This window comes from Rhinolophus ferrumequinum, chromosome 17 (genome assembly GCF_004115265.2).
Source record: "Rhinolophus ferrumequinum isolate MPI-CBG mRhiFer1 chromosome 17, mRhiFer1_v1.p, whole genome shotgun sequence".
NCBI classification, from domain to species: domain Eukaryota; kingdom Metazoa; phylum Chordata; class Mammalia; order Chiroptera; family Rhinolophidae; genus Rhinolophus; species Rhinolophus ferrumequinum.
The window spans coordinates 35,233,834-35,249,308 of record NC_046300.1 but is presented as its reverse complement, the minus strand read 5'-3'; the positions used below and the strand labels follow the sequence as shown (position 1 = coordinate 35,249,308).

General features: G+C 45.9%; 1 protein-coding gene across 2 annotated transcripts in view; it reads right to left on the bottom strand.

Annotated features, from left to right (window-relative positions):
* Nucleotides 1-9,676: 9,676 nt before the first annotated feature.
* EPHB1 (EPH receptor B1) overlaps nucleotides 9,677-15,475 on the bottom strand; it is a 424,621-nt gene continuing 418,822 nt past the window's right edge. Inside the window, exons 15-16 of one of the 2 annotated variants that reach the window (XM_033133086.1) lie at nucleotides 14,899-15,054; nucleotides 9,677-11,223 (exon numbers count right to left, since the gene is read on the bottom strand). In XM_033133086.1, coding sequence (XP_032988977.1) covers nucleotides 11,115-11,223; nucleotides 14,899-15,054 — 265 coding nt within the window. In that variant the 3' untranslated portion in view covers nucleotides 9,677-11,114. The remainder of the gene's footprint in view (nucleotides 11,224-14,898; nucleotides 15,055-15,475) is intronic. The other variant, XM_033133087.1, reaches the window with a different exon arrangement.

Genomic DNA, 15,475 nt, shown 5'->3' with positions numbered 1-15,475 from the left:
AAAGGAGACTTCATAATATCTGTGAAATTATGTATTTTATGTGCTAGACATATTTTTGTCTCTAGTATACATTAAAATAAATGTATAACTATTATGATTTAAATAATTTGAATACATACATTCTAAAACCCTCTGGCTCACTGATGGTACATTTGGCACTCTAGGAAACCCAGCAGGTTGACCCCTGAGGATGGCTTTGCAGTCACAAGAAAATCTCTGAACAGTTATTAGCTGAAAAAAGCTATTCATAGTGACTAATAAGCCCAGAAATTGGTCTTTAATCCAAAGAAGAGATTTGGTTTAGCACCAGAAAGGACAGGCCCTTGGCCTATGAAAATAAGCAAGAAATATGCCTATGCAACATTGAAGGAGTTTCCAGAATCCAACCGTTGCTCCAATTTGACAGGCAGCCTGGGAATCCACCTAGAAGCAAGGCAAAGCTCGATTCCAATCTCTGCAAACATACAAGGTGAAGGGCAGAAATGATTAAGATGACAGATACATGCAATTGTGAAGTTCACAAAACCCCAAATCCACAGAGGTTAAGGATTGACCTTTATCAGAAGGCATGAAGACTTTTTACAACAAACCTCAGGCACTGATTTGCTTTCTATTTTTAGGTCATGTTCCCAAACCTCTAGAAGTAAAATAAACTAACTGACGCTAGCTACCATTTATTGTGCACTCCCTAAGAACGAGGCTCCAGACCATGTAATTTATATATGGCCCCTCATTTCACCCTCGTAAAAAACCTTGTGGAGTAAATAATACTACCCTCGTTTTACAGACACAAAGCTTCAGAGTGTAAGTAGGTCACCTGTGCTATGTGACAGGACTGGGATGACCAGTAGAAGTCCTCAGAAGATGCTTAGCTCAGGTGGCCGTATGTTTGGTAATTCAGAAAACACACTTCAGGCAAAAAACCTGGGTTCAGATGCTAACTCTTCAGTGAGACCGGGAACAAGCTGTTTGAACTTCTCTGAGCCTTACTAGTTAACACATGAACTAGTTACCAATTAACTCAAGATGGGTATAATAGTACCAATTGTATAAGTGCTTAGTGTGCCTGGCTCATAGAAGGACTCAAAAAAAGCAGCAATTGCTATTACCCGTTATATATTATAATTGAATTTGTGATTATTGTTTTTGAGAAATTCTCAAGTGATCATGTTTCCAGCCCCCACCCCAGGAATACCTCCTCTAATTAGCTGTTAGAAAGACTCACTTTATGGTGATGGAAGGGGAGCTGACTCTGGGTGGTGAACACACGGTGTGACTTATGGATGATGTGATACAGGGTTGCACACCTGAAATCTGTGTAATTGTACTGACAATTGTCACCCCAATAAATTAAAAATAAATTAAAAAAAAAAAAAGAAAGACTCACTTTAAATTCTAAATGTAGAACACTCCCAGCTCTCTCTTAGATGAAAGCTGGCATGGGAGTCCGAATCAGCTTATCTGCCTTTGCAAATCTCTTGGCTATGGTCAGAGATCCCCAAGATGTCTGTGATCTAAAAGGGGAAGTCCAGTTGGTGTGCCAAACCCCACTGGCCTTGAGAGCCAAGCACAAGTATGTTCTGCCTCCTGGGTCCTAACCTTTCCTAGTGCATGCTGGGAGAGTAGGGCTGGGCTGTCATCAAGCCCTATTGCTCCAGCAGGGAGCGGTGGGGTTGAGGGATCTCGGAGAGTCAACAGAACCACAGCAATCCACCAAAAGGTGGGCTAACTTCTCAGATTTGAAAGCAGCGTGTTCTCTTTGTACAGCTTAGATATGGGACACGTTCTGAGGTCCTCATTTCGTGCCCATGACCCTGACATGGGCAGATAAAGCCCTGAGGTGACATGTAGCTACCCACCTGCTCATCCAACAGATGCCACAACATCTAAACAGGTAAAGATTGCTGTGCACAATCAGGATTGTGTCCCATAGTAGTAAAGTTTCTCTAAGAACAACCCCGCCTCTCCACCCAGTTTAGTTGTTTCTATCCTGTGTGAATGCTGGGGAAGCAGCATTGAGGAGGTTGGTGAGCGGCCCAAGCGGACACCAAACTAGAGTGGAAAGGCCAAGGGTTCTCTCTGACCTGCCTGACCTGTCTTCCTGGCCCAGCGGCAGTTCCACGTATGTTGGTTGAATGAATGAGTGGAGTCCCGCTTTGCTATTACCAGTCTCTGCTCCCCAAGTCCACATCCTAGTTCCTGAGAGTCTGAGATCCTAAAGCTGGACTCTGTGCTATGGCTAAGATCCTGATCCTGAAGCACAGATATCCCAGTCCCACTGCCTGACTGGTTGGTCCTATTGTCAGGCCCTTCCATTCATTAGGATGTCCATGAACTTTCCCTGGACTTTGCAGTGCCATGGTGACCACCTGTGGCCTCTCACTACCATTCTAGCTCAGCCTCTCCTCCCGGGCACGTTCCATTCTCTGTGACCAAGGCTCTCTTATCCTATTCCTAGAGGCTACCTATTTCTGGACCCCAAATCTCTCAGAATGGTGCTTCCTTTTGGGTGTAGTCTCCCTTGGCCTGCCCGTATCTCCCTCAACTCCATAAAGAATTATTACGTGTGAGCCGTGCTGGATGTTGGAGATACACAGATGAATATGATCCAAGGACCTCACAGACTAGAAGGACGAATATGATGGAAGTAAGGACAATTGTTTAGGGGATAGAGAGCTGACTGACTGCAGACTGTGCCACCCTCACACATTTGAGCTGGGGCCTGATGGGCTCATGGCTGGGGAGTGGAGGGAATCCTAGCTCAGGGACAATCATGAGTACAGAAACAGAGGTGGAAAGGGTCTGGGCAGGCAGCAGGTATTACCTGGTGGGAAGTTTTGCTGGAGAGGTAGAACTGGGCCTCCCTTCCATGATCATGAATTTGGATTTCATCCCACTGGTGGTGGGTAGCCACAGCGGGAAATGGGCCTGTGATGTTTCATGTTTGTTTCTCACCAGATCCTCTCACTAACCACTTATCCATTTCATCAGAAATGGGCGTGCTGGCCTTATCGCTCTAGCACTAGGATGACAAGGCCCATGGGTTCAATCCTGGCTCTTCAACTGGCTGCTTAAGCGGCTGCAGAAACTAAGTGGTTAGTTGTGAGGAAATGGGAAGGTGAGCTGCACTTCTGCTAGGAACTCATGTCATCCTCATTTCATCCCTCCTCCAAACGCAGGTAGAATGGCTATACTTTAAGCGACCCCATCTCCCCCGCTGCAGCCCCTGCCTTCTGTGTGGGTGTGGTTCTCTCCATGGTCGCCCTGTCCTCTTCTTTTCCTCCATGGGTTCTTTTTAATTAGCTCTGAAATGTGCTCAAGCCTTTCCCCCTAAAACATAACAAAATAACAACAACCAAAAGCTGCCTCCGTCAGCTCCAACCCTATTTTTATTCTCCCCTTTGAAGTCCAGTTTCTTCCTCCTTTTGTAAGTAATTTGGGGAATGGTATCAAAACCCACTTCGTTGCTCAAACCGGAAACTTGGGTGTCCCCCTTGATTCCTCCCTTCCTTTCCCCTCAACAGCAAATCCACATCTACCTTCTGCTGATCTGATCTCTCTCACATATCTTCAATCAGTTCACTCTTCTCTGTCCCCACTGCCATTTCACACGCTCACCCAGGCCACCACCACATTATCACACCGGCCTCCTAACTTGTCTCCCAGAATTGAGCCTAGTAAACCTTACTCCCTTTTGCGTTTTGTGGCTGGAGTGATTTATATCAAATATAACCCTGTTTCCCCGAAAATAAGACCTAGCCAGACAATTAGCTCTACTGCGTCTTTTGGAGCAAAAATTAATAGAAGACCCCATCTTATGTTGTATCATATGTATTATTGTGGGGACAGAGTCCCAGAAAACAGTTTCCAGGCTCTCAGCCTCACGTGGAAAGGTGCTGGCTCGGGTAGTAGATGGCCATCCACTGTGGCTAGATGGCCATCAGCTATTTCCGGTTAGCCCTTAGCCACTGATATAACTGCCGTGGCTACACTGTGTGGGGGGTCAGGGGGGCGGTGGTTGGTTGGCAGAGAAGCCGAAGGCAGGTTGTGGTGCGTGCGGCTCCTGTTCCCTGTGTCTCCAACCCAGCCGCCAGCGAGAATGTAGCGGTATGACTCCCCTATCTATGGATCCATGGGTGTTCCTTTTTGGCCTCACCATATCCTGCGCTCTTATGTGGAGAGCATGACCAGAGACCGTGCATGACAATTATTATATTATATTGTATTATTTATATTATAAGACCCGGTCTTATAGTAAAATAAGACCGGGTCTTATATTAATTTTTGCTCCAAAAGATGCATTAGAACTGATTGTCCGGCTAGGTCTCATTTTCAGGGAAACACGGAATTCCCTTGTTTCAACCTACTTTTCACCAATTGCGTTCAGAATAATACCCAGATTTCTTATGCCATATAAGACCCTTAATGAGCTATTCCCCCGCCTACCACCCTTGGCACCCACTCTATTCGCCAGCCCTGCTCTCATAAACATGCCACCTGTTCTACGGCTTTTGAATTTTTGTCCATGCTGTTCCCTCTACCTTGAACATTAATTCCACCACTAACATCACCCCCTTCCCAATTTGATAAGTTATTTCACTCCTCATGTTCCAGTTTATCAGATGCCCCTCACGGATGAGATTCTTTGACCCTCTAGGGCTGGGGTGTCCAAACTTTTTTCAGCGGTTTTCACCAAGGGCCATATGCGGTAAAATGCACAAACAGCCGGGCCACTCACTCAAGGTGAAGTACGTATTGCCTCACCTGGGTTATTTAAGTAAACTAAATATATTTTTGGAATTTGCTGTGGGCCAATTAAAAATGGATTGCGGGCCAAAGTTGGCCCGCGGGCCGCAGTTTGGACACCCCTGGTCTAGGGCAATGACAGTGCCCTTCTCTGTGACCCTATGACCCTGTTTATTTCCCTGTTGAAGTTATGTAGAAAGTTGAGTTCTGCTGTAAAGATGGTAGCTGGAACTTGTCAATCTTATTCTGTATCAGAAAGCCATTTCCAGAGCTACAGCAGTTCCTAACGTACATGCAATTTAATGTACACGTGAATTTAAAGACCAGAAACAGAAATTAAAGTCTTCTTGGGGAGAAGAGACTCTTTTTCTTTTAGGAGAACAGAATAACGGGCTCAGTTGCTCAGGACCTTGCAAGTGGCTTATTTACCCACAATTTTGTTTTGTTTTCCTCAACTTTGTTTTGTCTTCTTCTGATGAGTGGGTGGCTACTGGAACTCTTGGAGTAAGGGTGGCTTTAGAAAGGTCAAACATCTCTTGGGAGAAAGTCTCAGTGTACAAGGACTGGTAAAAGACACAAATGATGTTTCCCTGCCAAGGAAGTCCTGCCTGGCTAGTCTGCCAGCCAATGTCAACCTGGCAGAACAATAGCCCTGGCTCAGCTTTCAAAAGGATGGGCTGCTCACTGTCCTTCACTGCCCTTCTCATTTGCCTCCATTGTACCAGGACAGTGCGGCATTCATTGCTGCATCTTGGGGACTTGGCATGGGGACTGACATTTGGTGGGACGCTGCTTTCCCTGGGCTGTGCTCTGGGGAAGATTCAGACATCATAACAAGGATGCAGACGGGGTTGAAAAGGAGTGTGTTAAACTTCACAAAACTAAAATTAGAATAATTTACGATTGATAGCAGTAAAGAGTAAGTGAGAAAGATTCCAACTAAATACGTAGGGATTAATTTCTCTAAAAGCAGGCTGTTCAAGGTCATGAACTTCTGTAGGTGAACTAAGGACATGTTAAACTTTCTCAAGTCAACCTTCTTTAAATCACCAAATATGTACTTGGTGAGTGGCTTCCATGTGTTGGGCAGGGTGTTGAGTGTGGGGTACAGAAGTGAAGAGGACATGGCCTCTGTTCACTCCCACTCCAGAGATCTGGAAGGTTCTAGTTGGGAATGCTGTGTGTCAAGTCATGACTCCCCAGCAACACAAGAACCCATCAAAGGCTTGTGATAACAAGGTCAGCCCTGGAGGGAGGCATGCAGGGGTACATGGAAAGGAGAGGCCACTTTTTCTCTCAGGTCTGTGATAGAGGTCCATCCTCCACTCCCCAAGGGTGTCCATCCCATCCACCCTTACGCAGGGTCTGTGGAATACATCCCCCCCATGCATACACACCACCACCACCATCACCAGGGCCTATATTCTCTGAGAGGGATTGAGAGTTTGTTCTTAGACCTTCTTATTTGGAAATTGTTGGTCTCAAGAGATATCCTGGTGGTGAACACGGTTGCCATTTGATGTCAATCAAACTTGAATGACTTTCCAGTGTGATCCAGCCACCCCCTCCCCTTTTTGACAACCTTTCTGTGACCTCAGCAATTTCCCTCTACCATCACCATCCCCACCAGCCTTATTGATATCTTAGGCAATGCAAAACCTCTGGCTACTTTTGAAAATGACCCTGTCACTTCTATATGATGCGAGGCATCTCAATAAATGCTGAGCTCACTCTGACATGGATCTTAAGTGTCCTTTGAGCCTTCCTGGTGGCAGAGAACAGTGGACGGTGCCTGTTTGCGGCTGGTACCCATCACAGCTGTGCTTCTCCCTTGCTTCACTTGCCAGGGACTTAAACATGCTCTTAGTCCGTGGGTGCCAGAGCTATTATTATTTCTGAAATGATAATAAGCTTCTCAGGTTAGCCCCCGAAGACCTTCTTGAGAAGAAAAGGCAGCTGTTAGAATCTTTCATTTTTAACTACTACTCTGTACATTGCCGGCCTCCTGCCTGACGTCTCACTCTTCCTGCCCTTCAATAATCCTGGACTTCTGTCCCGCGATTCTCAATAGCTTCTGTTCTCTTCACACGTGCTGGTCGAGGGTAATTTCTAGTCCTCACTTGATTTCAATTATTCTAAGGGACTCCCGTGAGAGCCCAATGACCGAGCTCTACACATATCATTTTTGGGGGGTGGGGGGTAGAGGGCGGTGGTAGGTGCAGGAGGCATATGCTTTTAGTAGTATGTGTTCCTATTTGACATACATGAGCTTCAGTGAGCTCCAGATGATACAATAAATATATGCTCTGTAGATGTCTCTGCTCTCTATCCTTCATTTCATTCTTTAAGAATCAGAGGCGGGTAAGGAGAGGGCACAGAGATGTGGGTCACAGTCTCCAAGGCTTCCTGACAAATCGCCTCCGTTCCCATAGCCCTGGCTCAGGAATTAATTAAACATCTCCCAGTGTCTCCTGGGCAGTTCCTGCCCACACGACACTTGGTGGCTGTAGGTGTGCCTGACAGAGGCCCCCTTTCTGTGAGCCGTACCCTGGGCTGCACAGCACGTTAGCCCGGCTCACAGGGCCACAGGCCACTGACCACTGTGTGAAGTGTGTTTTCAAGGAAGGATCGGAATTGGAATTAATCCTCCAAGAAGAGATGAGGTAGCAGATCTAAGTGAAATTCAGAGAATTGGGGTCTTGCTGCCAATGAGCTTTCTCCCCAAGGAGCGCTTTTGAAAGTATGAGTAAAGTCCCCTGGTGTTAAAGGCCAGCGGGGACAGATACCTCGATACAGGAGACAAGCCTCTTCCATCACCGCAGCCCAAGGCTGTGAAAGTCCATTTCCCTCTTTCTGGGTAGCTCAAGAACCTCAGTGATGCTCCTTGTCTGAGTCCAGGGCTTTACATCTATTATCAGTCATTCATTCCAGGAAGGTAGGTTGGTGCCCTGCGGTGGTTCAAAAATATGGTCCCTGGAGCAGCAACATCAGAACCATCTGGTGAGTTGTGAGAAGTGCAGGTTCTTGGCTTCCATTTCAGATCTACTGAATCAGAAAACCTGGGGGGCGGGGGGACAGTGACCTGTGTTTTAACACACCCTCCAAGTGAGGCTAACACATGTTCCAGCATGCGATCCACTGGGATAGTGGTTGAGAGCACGGATTTGGATTGCCTGTGCCAAATCCCGATTCTACCACTGTGTGATCTAGGAAAGGTCTTTGTATCTCAGTTTCCTCATCTGAAAACGGGGGACAATAAAGTGTCTGCTACTCCTTCACAAGATGCTTGTGAGGAAGAGAGTTAACACAGGCAAAGTACTCGGAATGTATCTGGCACGGAGAACCTGCTCAGGCATGTCAGTCTTTATGAAAGGTAGTTATTACGACCTGATCATACACCTGAGAGGCAAACTGAAGCCCAAAGAGGTTAATGACTGGACTCGTGCTACAGAGGGAAGGCCTGATGTCTCAATCACTAGAAACGCACCACATTTCAGGGTGTGGGGTGGGGAACCCTGGCATATGAAGCTGTGCTGAGCAGCTGCAGGGAGGGGAGCCTGTCAAGCGCTTGGTTACGCTCTTCCCACTGAGAATTATGCTTCCCGGCCCTGGTCTTGGCTCTGCTGACCCCTCATGCTTTCCCCTTGTGTACTTTGGGCTCTCTCTGTCTCTCTCTGTCTCTGTCTCTCTCTCTCTCTCTCTCTCTCTCTGTCTCTCAAGATTTTATTGGGAAAGGGGAACAGGACTTTATTGGGGAACAGTGTATATTTCCAGGACTTCTTCTAAGTCAAGTTATTGTCCTTTCAATCTTAGTTGGGGAGGGTGCAGTTCACCATCCCTTGCAGGAGTTGAACCAGCAAGCTTGTGGTTGAGAGCCCACTGGGAATCGAACCGGCAGCCTTCGGAGTTAGGAGCACAGAGCTCCAACCACCTAAGCCACCAGGCCGGCTCTCTCTCTCTCTCTCTCTCTCTCTCTCTCTCTCTCTCTCTCTCTCTCTCTCTCTGTCTGTCTCTCCCTCTCCTTCTCCCCCTCTCTCCCTCCCTCCCTCCTTTGTGGGGTCCTATGGTAAACCCCAACCAAAGAGTGTGGTACGACCTTCACCTTGACCTTTCTTTTCCTGCAGCCAGAAGGTGCGCTGGCATTGGTGAAGAAACAGTGAGGATGTGGGGTGAAGGATGCTGCCTGAGGAATTTGGTGACAAATTAAAATTCATTCCTGTGGAAAATTGAGAGTAGATTAGTGGAATTGCCTAGGCTTGTACGACACTTCACGGATTGAGGTCTTTGGAGTAATTAGCAAATTGTGCATGGAATTGGTAAGCTATTAGCAAGGGGAAGTTTTCTCTTCTACCTATTGTGTGGCTGTATTGGGGTCCTTTGCAACATATGCGATCTGCTGAGACAGTTCTGACCATCCCCTCCTGCCCCCTAGGGGTTAAGCACAAGGGTGGTGCTTTAAGGCGGGGCTCCCCTGCTTTGGAGCTGTACCCCTAGGCCTAGGAGCCTCTTCAGAAGGTGAGGCCCTCCCCAAGTACAAAGTTACCTTGGACTAGGGAAGAAGGCTCATCTCACCTTAAGTATGTATGAAATAAGCTGCGGGGGAACAATAGCTTCCTTACTACCTCACACTGCTCCCTTCCAACTGCATGTTCTCAGACACATCACAAGAAAGCAGTCTAAAACAGTCTTTCGTGGATCTTATAAAATTGGCGTGGATGTGAAATTCTTACATGCGATGTCTGAACCGAAATCAGTGTCGAGAGTGTATCATGGGTGATTGTCTATGTTTTTTTGCCAGTGACTTCTTAAGCCACACATTTGAGACTTCAGAGCCTCATAGTTATTTGGTTCTTCCTTTGGGTCACATCAGTGAGAGTGGTTTTAATATATTCTGCTTCTCGGGAGTCACAGGGTCCCAGTGTGTTCCCTCCGTCTCGTTAGGGGGAAGAAAGATGGTTATTAAGGATTCTCCTGTAACTTGGGGACAGACCCACTGGGGTCCGGGAAGACACACTCTGACACCATTCTATGTAAACCCAGACATGCTTCTGCTCATTTTAATTAGACAGATAAAATTAGCAAGGAGATTAAGGTAAAAGGAGAAATTAAAAATATTTAAATGTTAGGTGGAATTTACAAAAGTGAATTGAACAATGAGGTACAAGAAGGAATGCAGAAAGACACAGACACATTAGAAACATTCCTCGGATGCCACACGGCTTAAGTCAGTCCACGGATAAGGTAAGAAGAATTCTCCCTTGCCACCTCTTGAATTGCAGATTCCAGGACGAGGAAGAACATTCTCCAGAAACACTTTCCTTCTCCTTCTCTTCAGATATTATCAAGAATAATTAATCAGTCAGTATCCTTCTAGAATGGCCCACACTGCATCCAATTCAAACCACTCACCTGTTTCCTATCAGAATTTGCAAGCTCTTGAGAGTTTTTCCCCATTTCATTTTATTTTTCTCCCTCCCTTCTCTCCCCACTGAGCCAGCAGGCCAACTGGGCCAATCAGTAACACAGTCAGGCCCCTTTGAATTTCCCAGGGCAAAGACTTCCCAGATCTTTCTTGTTTGCATCTGTTACGAACAAGCACAGTCATTTTATAACGCAGACGTACATATGCGTGCTCTCACACACGGAAACAGGTTTTTCTTTTTTTCTTTTTTTTCTTTTTTTCCAATTTGTGGTTTCTTTTTCCTTTTTGCAGAAAATGCAAACAAAAGAAAAACAAGGTTTTCAATTGAAGGTACATCTCTTCTTCAATATGAAGACATTAATTGAATTGGTCAGATCCCCCATGCAGTGGCCAGCAAAATCCTTTGGCAACTGACAGAATGACATCTGGAGACTCAGGAGCTGGGGTTGGTTTGAAGAAACTTCCCTACACGAGTCGTGAGCAAAGGGACATGGGATGGGAGAAGGGAGAGGACTCTCGGGGAGGAGTACAGAAGGAGAAAAGAAAAGAATGTCATTGGTGAGGAAGAAAATGGAACGCTGCTGTTTCTTCCCTCCACCTCCTTCCCTTCCTTCCTGTGGATGGATGACTCCAGCCCACTGAAGGGGGGAGCTGAGTTTACTCTTGTCCCACAATGCATATTGTTGTGTCTTCACTTCCATTGAATATCACCTTTTCATATTTTCATCATTATGTAGTTGGTTTCCCACAGCATCTTAAACATGCTTCTGTTACTGAGAAATGGAGGTTGACTATTAAGGACAGGTCCAGTTTATTCTTCACTGATGTAATGCATTTCTCAGTGGAGAAGCCAATCTCTCCAGAACATTCTACAGTGGTCAACCTCTGGTTCCCCCTTGAGCCTGGTCCTTTTCCTTCCTCTCCTCCCCCCAGAAGATCAGAGTTCTCATGCCATTGCTGTTGGTGACTGACTCATCTGGACCCTCATAGAATGAATGCTGTTCAGGATCTTCTTTTGATGACCTGCCAGGGTGACCCCTATTCTCAGAAGGTCTCTAGGAGGGAAAAAGCCACAAAAGAAGACACTTTAGTGTTAGAGCAGCTTTTCACAGATCAAAACTCATCATAGAAGGTAAGCTCCTGATAATAGTTGGGTAGGCAAATAAAAGTGTTCAAAATCCCAGGGGCCCAAGTTTGTGAGTCTTTGGCAAACACCTACCTAGATATTTTCTTGCTCAAGCTCACTTTTTCAACGCAGTGGCCCTTGTCTGCAAACACCCTCCAACTATGACAATCCTGGAAGTGCTGTACCTGGTTCTTTACCTACCAATTCTGGAGCTGGCCCTTCATCGTGTCCATGACCCTAGGTGAACTAGAATTTTCCTCTGCTATTTTTTTTAAAACACTCCAAGCACGCACTGTATGGGGCTTTAGTTATTCTGTAGAGTTTTCTGCCAAAATTAGCGATCACCCACTGTGATTGAAAAGATGTGGGGCTTGCTAGTTTTCTGATGTTTTTCCTCTGAGTTTCCGTTTTCTGTCTCTATTTGAATTTTAATATGATGAATTTTTAAGGAGGGTGATCTCAAAGTAACTTTCAAATATCTGCCCAAGCAGAAATCCAAGGAATATCTTTAGGATAGGGGTTTGGTTTGGATTCATCTTGGAACTGTGAGTCTTAATATGAACAAGTTCATGGCTTAATTTCACTTTGGGGAGACCATGCTTCTTTCCTGAGTCAACAATAACAATATATGACATTGCTTGAGTGCTTTTCATGTGCCATACACTATTTCATTTATACCTATGGAAGCATCTTGTAAAAATTGACAAACCTTTCAAATTCAATGATAGTAATTTAACAACAATCATTTCTCGTGTACATCCTATAGGCAGGCAATAGACAATCAGCCAAGTGCTTTGCATGTGCTATTTCATTTACTTCTCACCACAAAGCAATGAGATGGGCGATCTTATCATCTGCACATTTATAGACAAGGCAAATAGGGCTCAGAGAACTTAAGTAACATGCTTAGAATCACACAGTAGGAAAGCAGTGGTGGAGCTGAGGTTCAAATTCAAGACCACTTGGCTCTCAGCAACCCTGCAGGGCTGAGAACATTCTAGGTTCATGACTGTACTTCCCCCAAAGCCCCGGATCCCCAGCACAACAGATTACTTTGTACACTGTGCACCAGACCCCTGAGGAGGACCCTAAGCTGCACCTGCCTCCGCAATGCTTTGGCTTTCCTGATCCCCCTCCTTTCAGCTGGCGGTCAGTTCCCCACGCCTGCAACTGCTTTCACTTGTTAAATTGCCCATGTCCTTTTAGCAAACACTTTTGAAAGGCATCGTTGAATTTTGGATTCACAATCTATTTTATTTAGTTGCTCGTGTTCTTTTCCCATCTTTTATCTCTCAAGAAACCAACTAAATTGCTTCACTAGTGTGTCGACATTTTTTTACTTTGAACTAAATTCCTTAATTTTCAGTTTCATTTTCCTTTTCGTCTTTTCTTTGTTCTTTTTCAGGTGGCTATTCCTGGACTAAGGGAATTACTCCACTTGATTCCTTCTGTTTGTAGGGGATCAGGTGATAACGGCCCCTATACTCAGCCAGACCGTAGTGGAGAAGCAGGAGTAGCCCTGTTTTCTGTCCTTGCACCCAGGCCCTCAATCATCTGGACCATCCATATTAACTCTACAAGATGGGGAAGCTGGTTTTCCACTAAGTAAGTGCTCCTTTTTTTATTTTTGGTATCTGCCAATAATTCGTGTCATGGACTGTCCTTTTCAGGTATCACCAGGAAATGAAATCACATTTTAAAAAATAAGCTGTGAAGTTTAATGGAATCAAGGCTAGATGCACATGGAAGCCATCTCCCCCTGGAGGAAGTGGAGGTTCCATCATTTCTGGCAAGAACAAACCTCAGAGATGGAGCTAGACTCCAGGAAGAGGGACTGCAAAGCAGGAGTCAGGGACAGAGGCTGAGCGTCAAGCCATCCCTCTGGGGCTCAATTGCTGGGGGTGGATATCCACCCCCTCCCCTGGGACTCAGCACCTGGCCCACCCCAGGGGGTAGCCCCACGCCTAACACTGTGCCCAACACAACAGGTGATCAATACGTGTGTGTCAACTGCCTGGTGGACTGACTGATCCTCTGCTGTGGGAAACATGTGTTTAGGAAACCAACCTAGTGTTGTCAGTACACATTGTAGCCTGGGCAGCCAGTCATGTCTCCTCTGGTGTGTGTGTGTGTGTGTGTGTGTGTGTGTGTGTGTGTGTGTGTGTGTGTGTATTCAAATTTTGATGGACTTTAGACGTTAGACCAACTTTAGTTTAGTGGTTCATAAACTTGGCTGCACTATAGAATCACCTGGGGAGTTTTTAAAATCACAATGCCCAGGTCTCAGCACATATCGATTAAATCAGAAGATCCAGCGTGGGAACCAGGCATCAGTACTTCTAAAGATTCCCAGGTGCTTCTAGTGTGCAGCAAAGTGTGGGCATCACTGTGGCCCTGGAGTGGACTGGGAGAAGGATATGGAACTGGCAGTCAGGGAAGCAGGCTTTAGCCCCCACTTTGCCACTCACGAGCCCTGAATCCATAGAAACTAACTTCACTTACTTTCTGAGTTCGCTAAATGAAAGGGGTGGAACTATATAAATGCTGGGGGTGCCACAAAATGTATACAAGTGGACACTGGTCACCGTTGATCAAGCAGTAGTTTGCCGTAATCAGAAGTGTCTGGACGCTGATGGCAACCACTTTGAGCACCTCTTGTTATTGCAGAAGTCAAACGTGACTTGTAGTCATCTTTTGTTATCAGTATATATTGAGTATAACAATTTTAATAGTTTTTTTTTCCTTTCTTAAAGTATGTATACCCTTTTTTGGCACCTTCTGTATTTCCCAAACTAGAGTTTCATAAAACCCTGCCCATCAAAAGTATGGCTCCACAGTATTTAATAATTTTAAATGGGTTTCTTTATTTCAGGATTTGTCATGGCCTTTCCAATGCTAATATGTGTAGTGAATCTCCAAGAGAGAGATAAAGTATGCAGTATTTCCCCAATTTATTTGACCGGGAGACCTTTTTTCCAAGGAGAACCTATTAACATTTCCCAGAGCTGGTACTTCTCAGAACATTCTTGGGAAAATGATGGACTATATGGGTCTTTAAGACCCTTTCTGACTCTCATTTTATTTGAATAATTTTAGTTTTTGTATTCCTCTATAGTCCCGTGGGGGCTGCCGACTGGTAAATAATTTGTGGGGGATGGAAATGTATACTTATTTACAAGTGCTATCTCAGTACAAATACAAACACCCCATCGTATCTCAGAGTGTTGCTGAGTCAGTGTAATGCCTCTTCCTGCTACGTTGTTTAAAGTGCTGGCTGGCTGTGTTCTTTCCATCTGGATGCTCCCTTTGATGGGTTCAGTGCAAAAACTTAAATGGAGGAGAGACTCTCAGTGATTAGGCGAATGACACGCGGCTATGACTGAACAACCCTCATTTGGGGCCCAGAAGGATCTTGGCCTCCCCATCCCACTCCCAGCCTCTCCTCCATCTTTCCAATGTCTATCCCTCCAGACCTGCTTCTATACAGAGGCAGAGCTCTGTGTCTGAGGTCAGAAATCAGGACTGACACCATGGGCAATGGCAGGGAAGCAGCCTTGACCCCCCCCCACCCGTGGGCTGGACAGAGACAATTCTCATCACTTACTCTGATGTCATCTGGGTGACCAGCTGGAGGGAGGTGAAGCCGGCGGTGAGGAAGCTGTCCCTGTACTGAACCATTTTGATGGCACTGAGCCAGTCATCCACGGTGGTAAAGGCCGTGAAGTCTGGGATGGAGCGGTCTAGCAGAGGCTGGGAAGGCCTATGAGACAGAGAGGAGCAGGTGACCCACAGCTGCAACAGTGCACGGAAGGAGACACTCTGGGTGGACAGTAGACTTCATGGAGGGCTGTATCCCTGACAGGATGAGGATTACAGTGGAGCCCTGAGCTGACCCTTCCTTACAGAATCTTGGGTTGGCAGTTGGCACGGCTTCTCGAGGCCAGGTGGCCAGTCCCTCTGCCACTGGGCACTGTCACATGTCAGTCAGCCCAGAAAGGCAGACTGACCAGCATGCGGTCTGAATGAAAGGGAAGGCCCATAACTCCCTGGTAAACTGAAACCTAAGAGCTTAATCATCCAAAGATATGGTCCTTTTAAAAATATATACAGCTCATTACAACCTCACCAAATCTATTGGTAACATTGTTTTTTTCTGGTTCCTTCCTCAGTCAATTGAAATA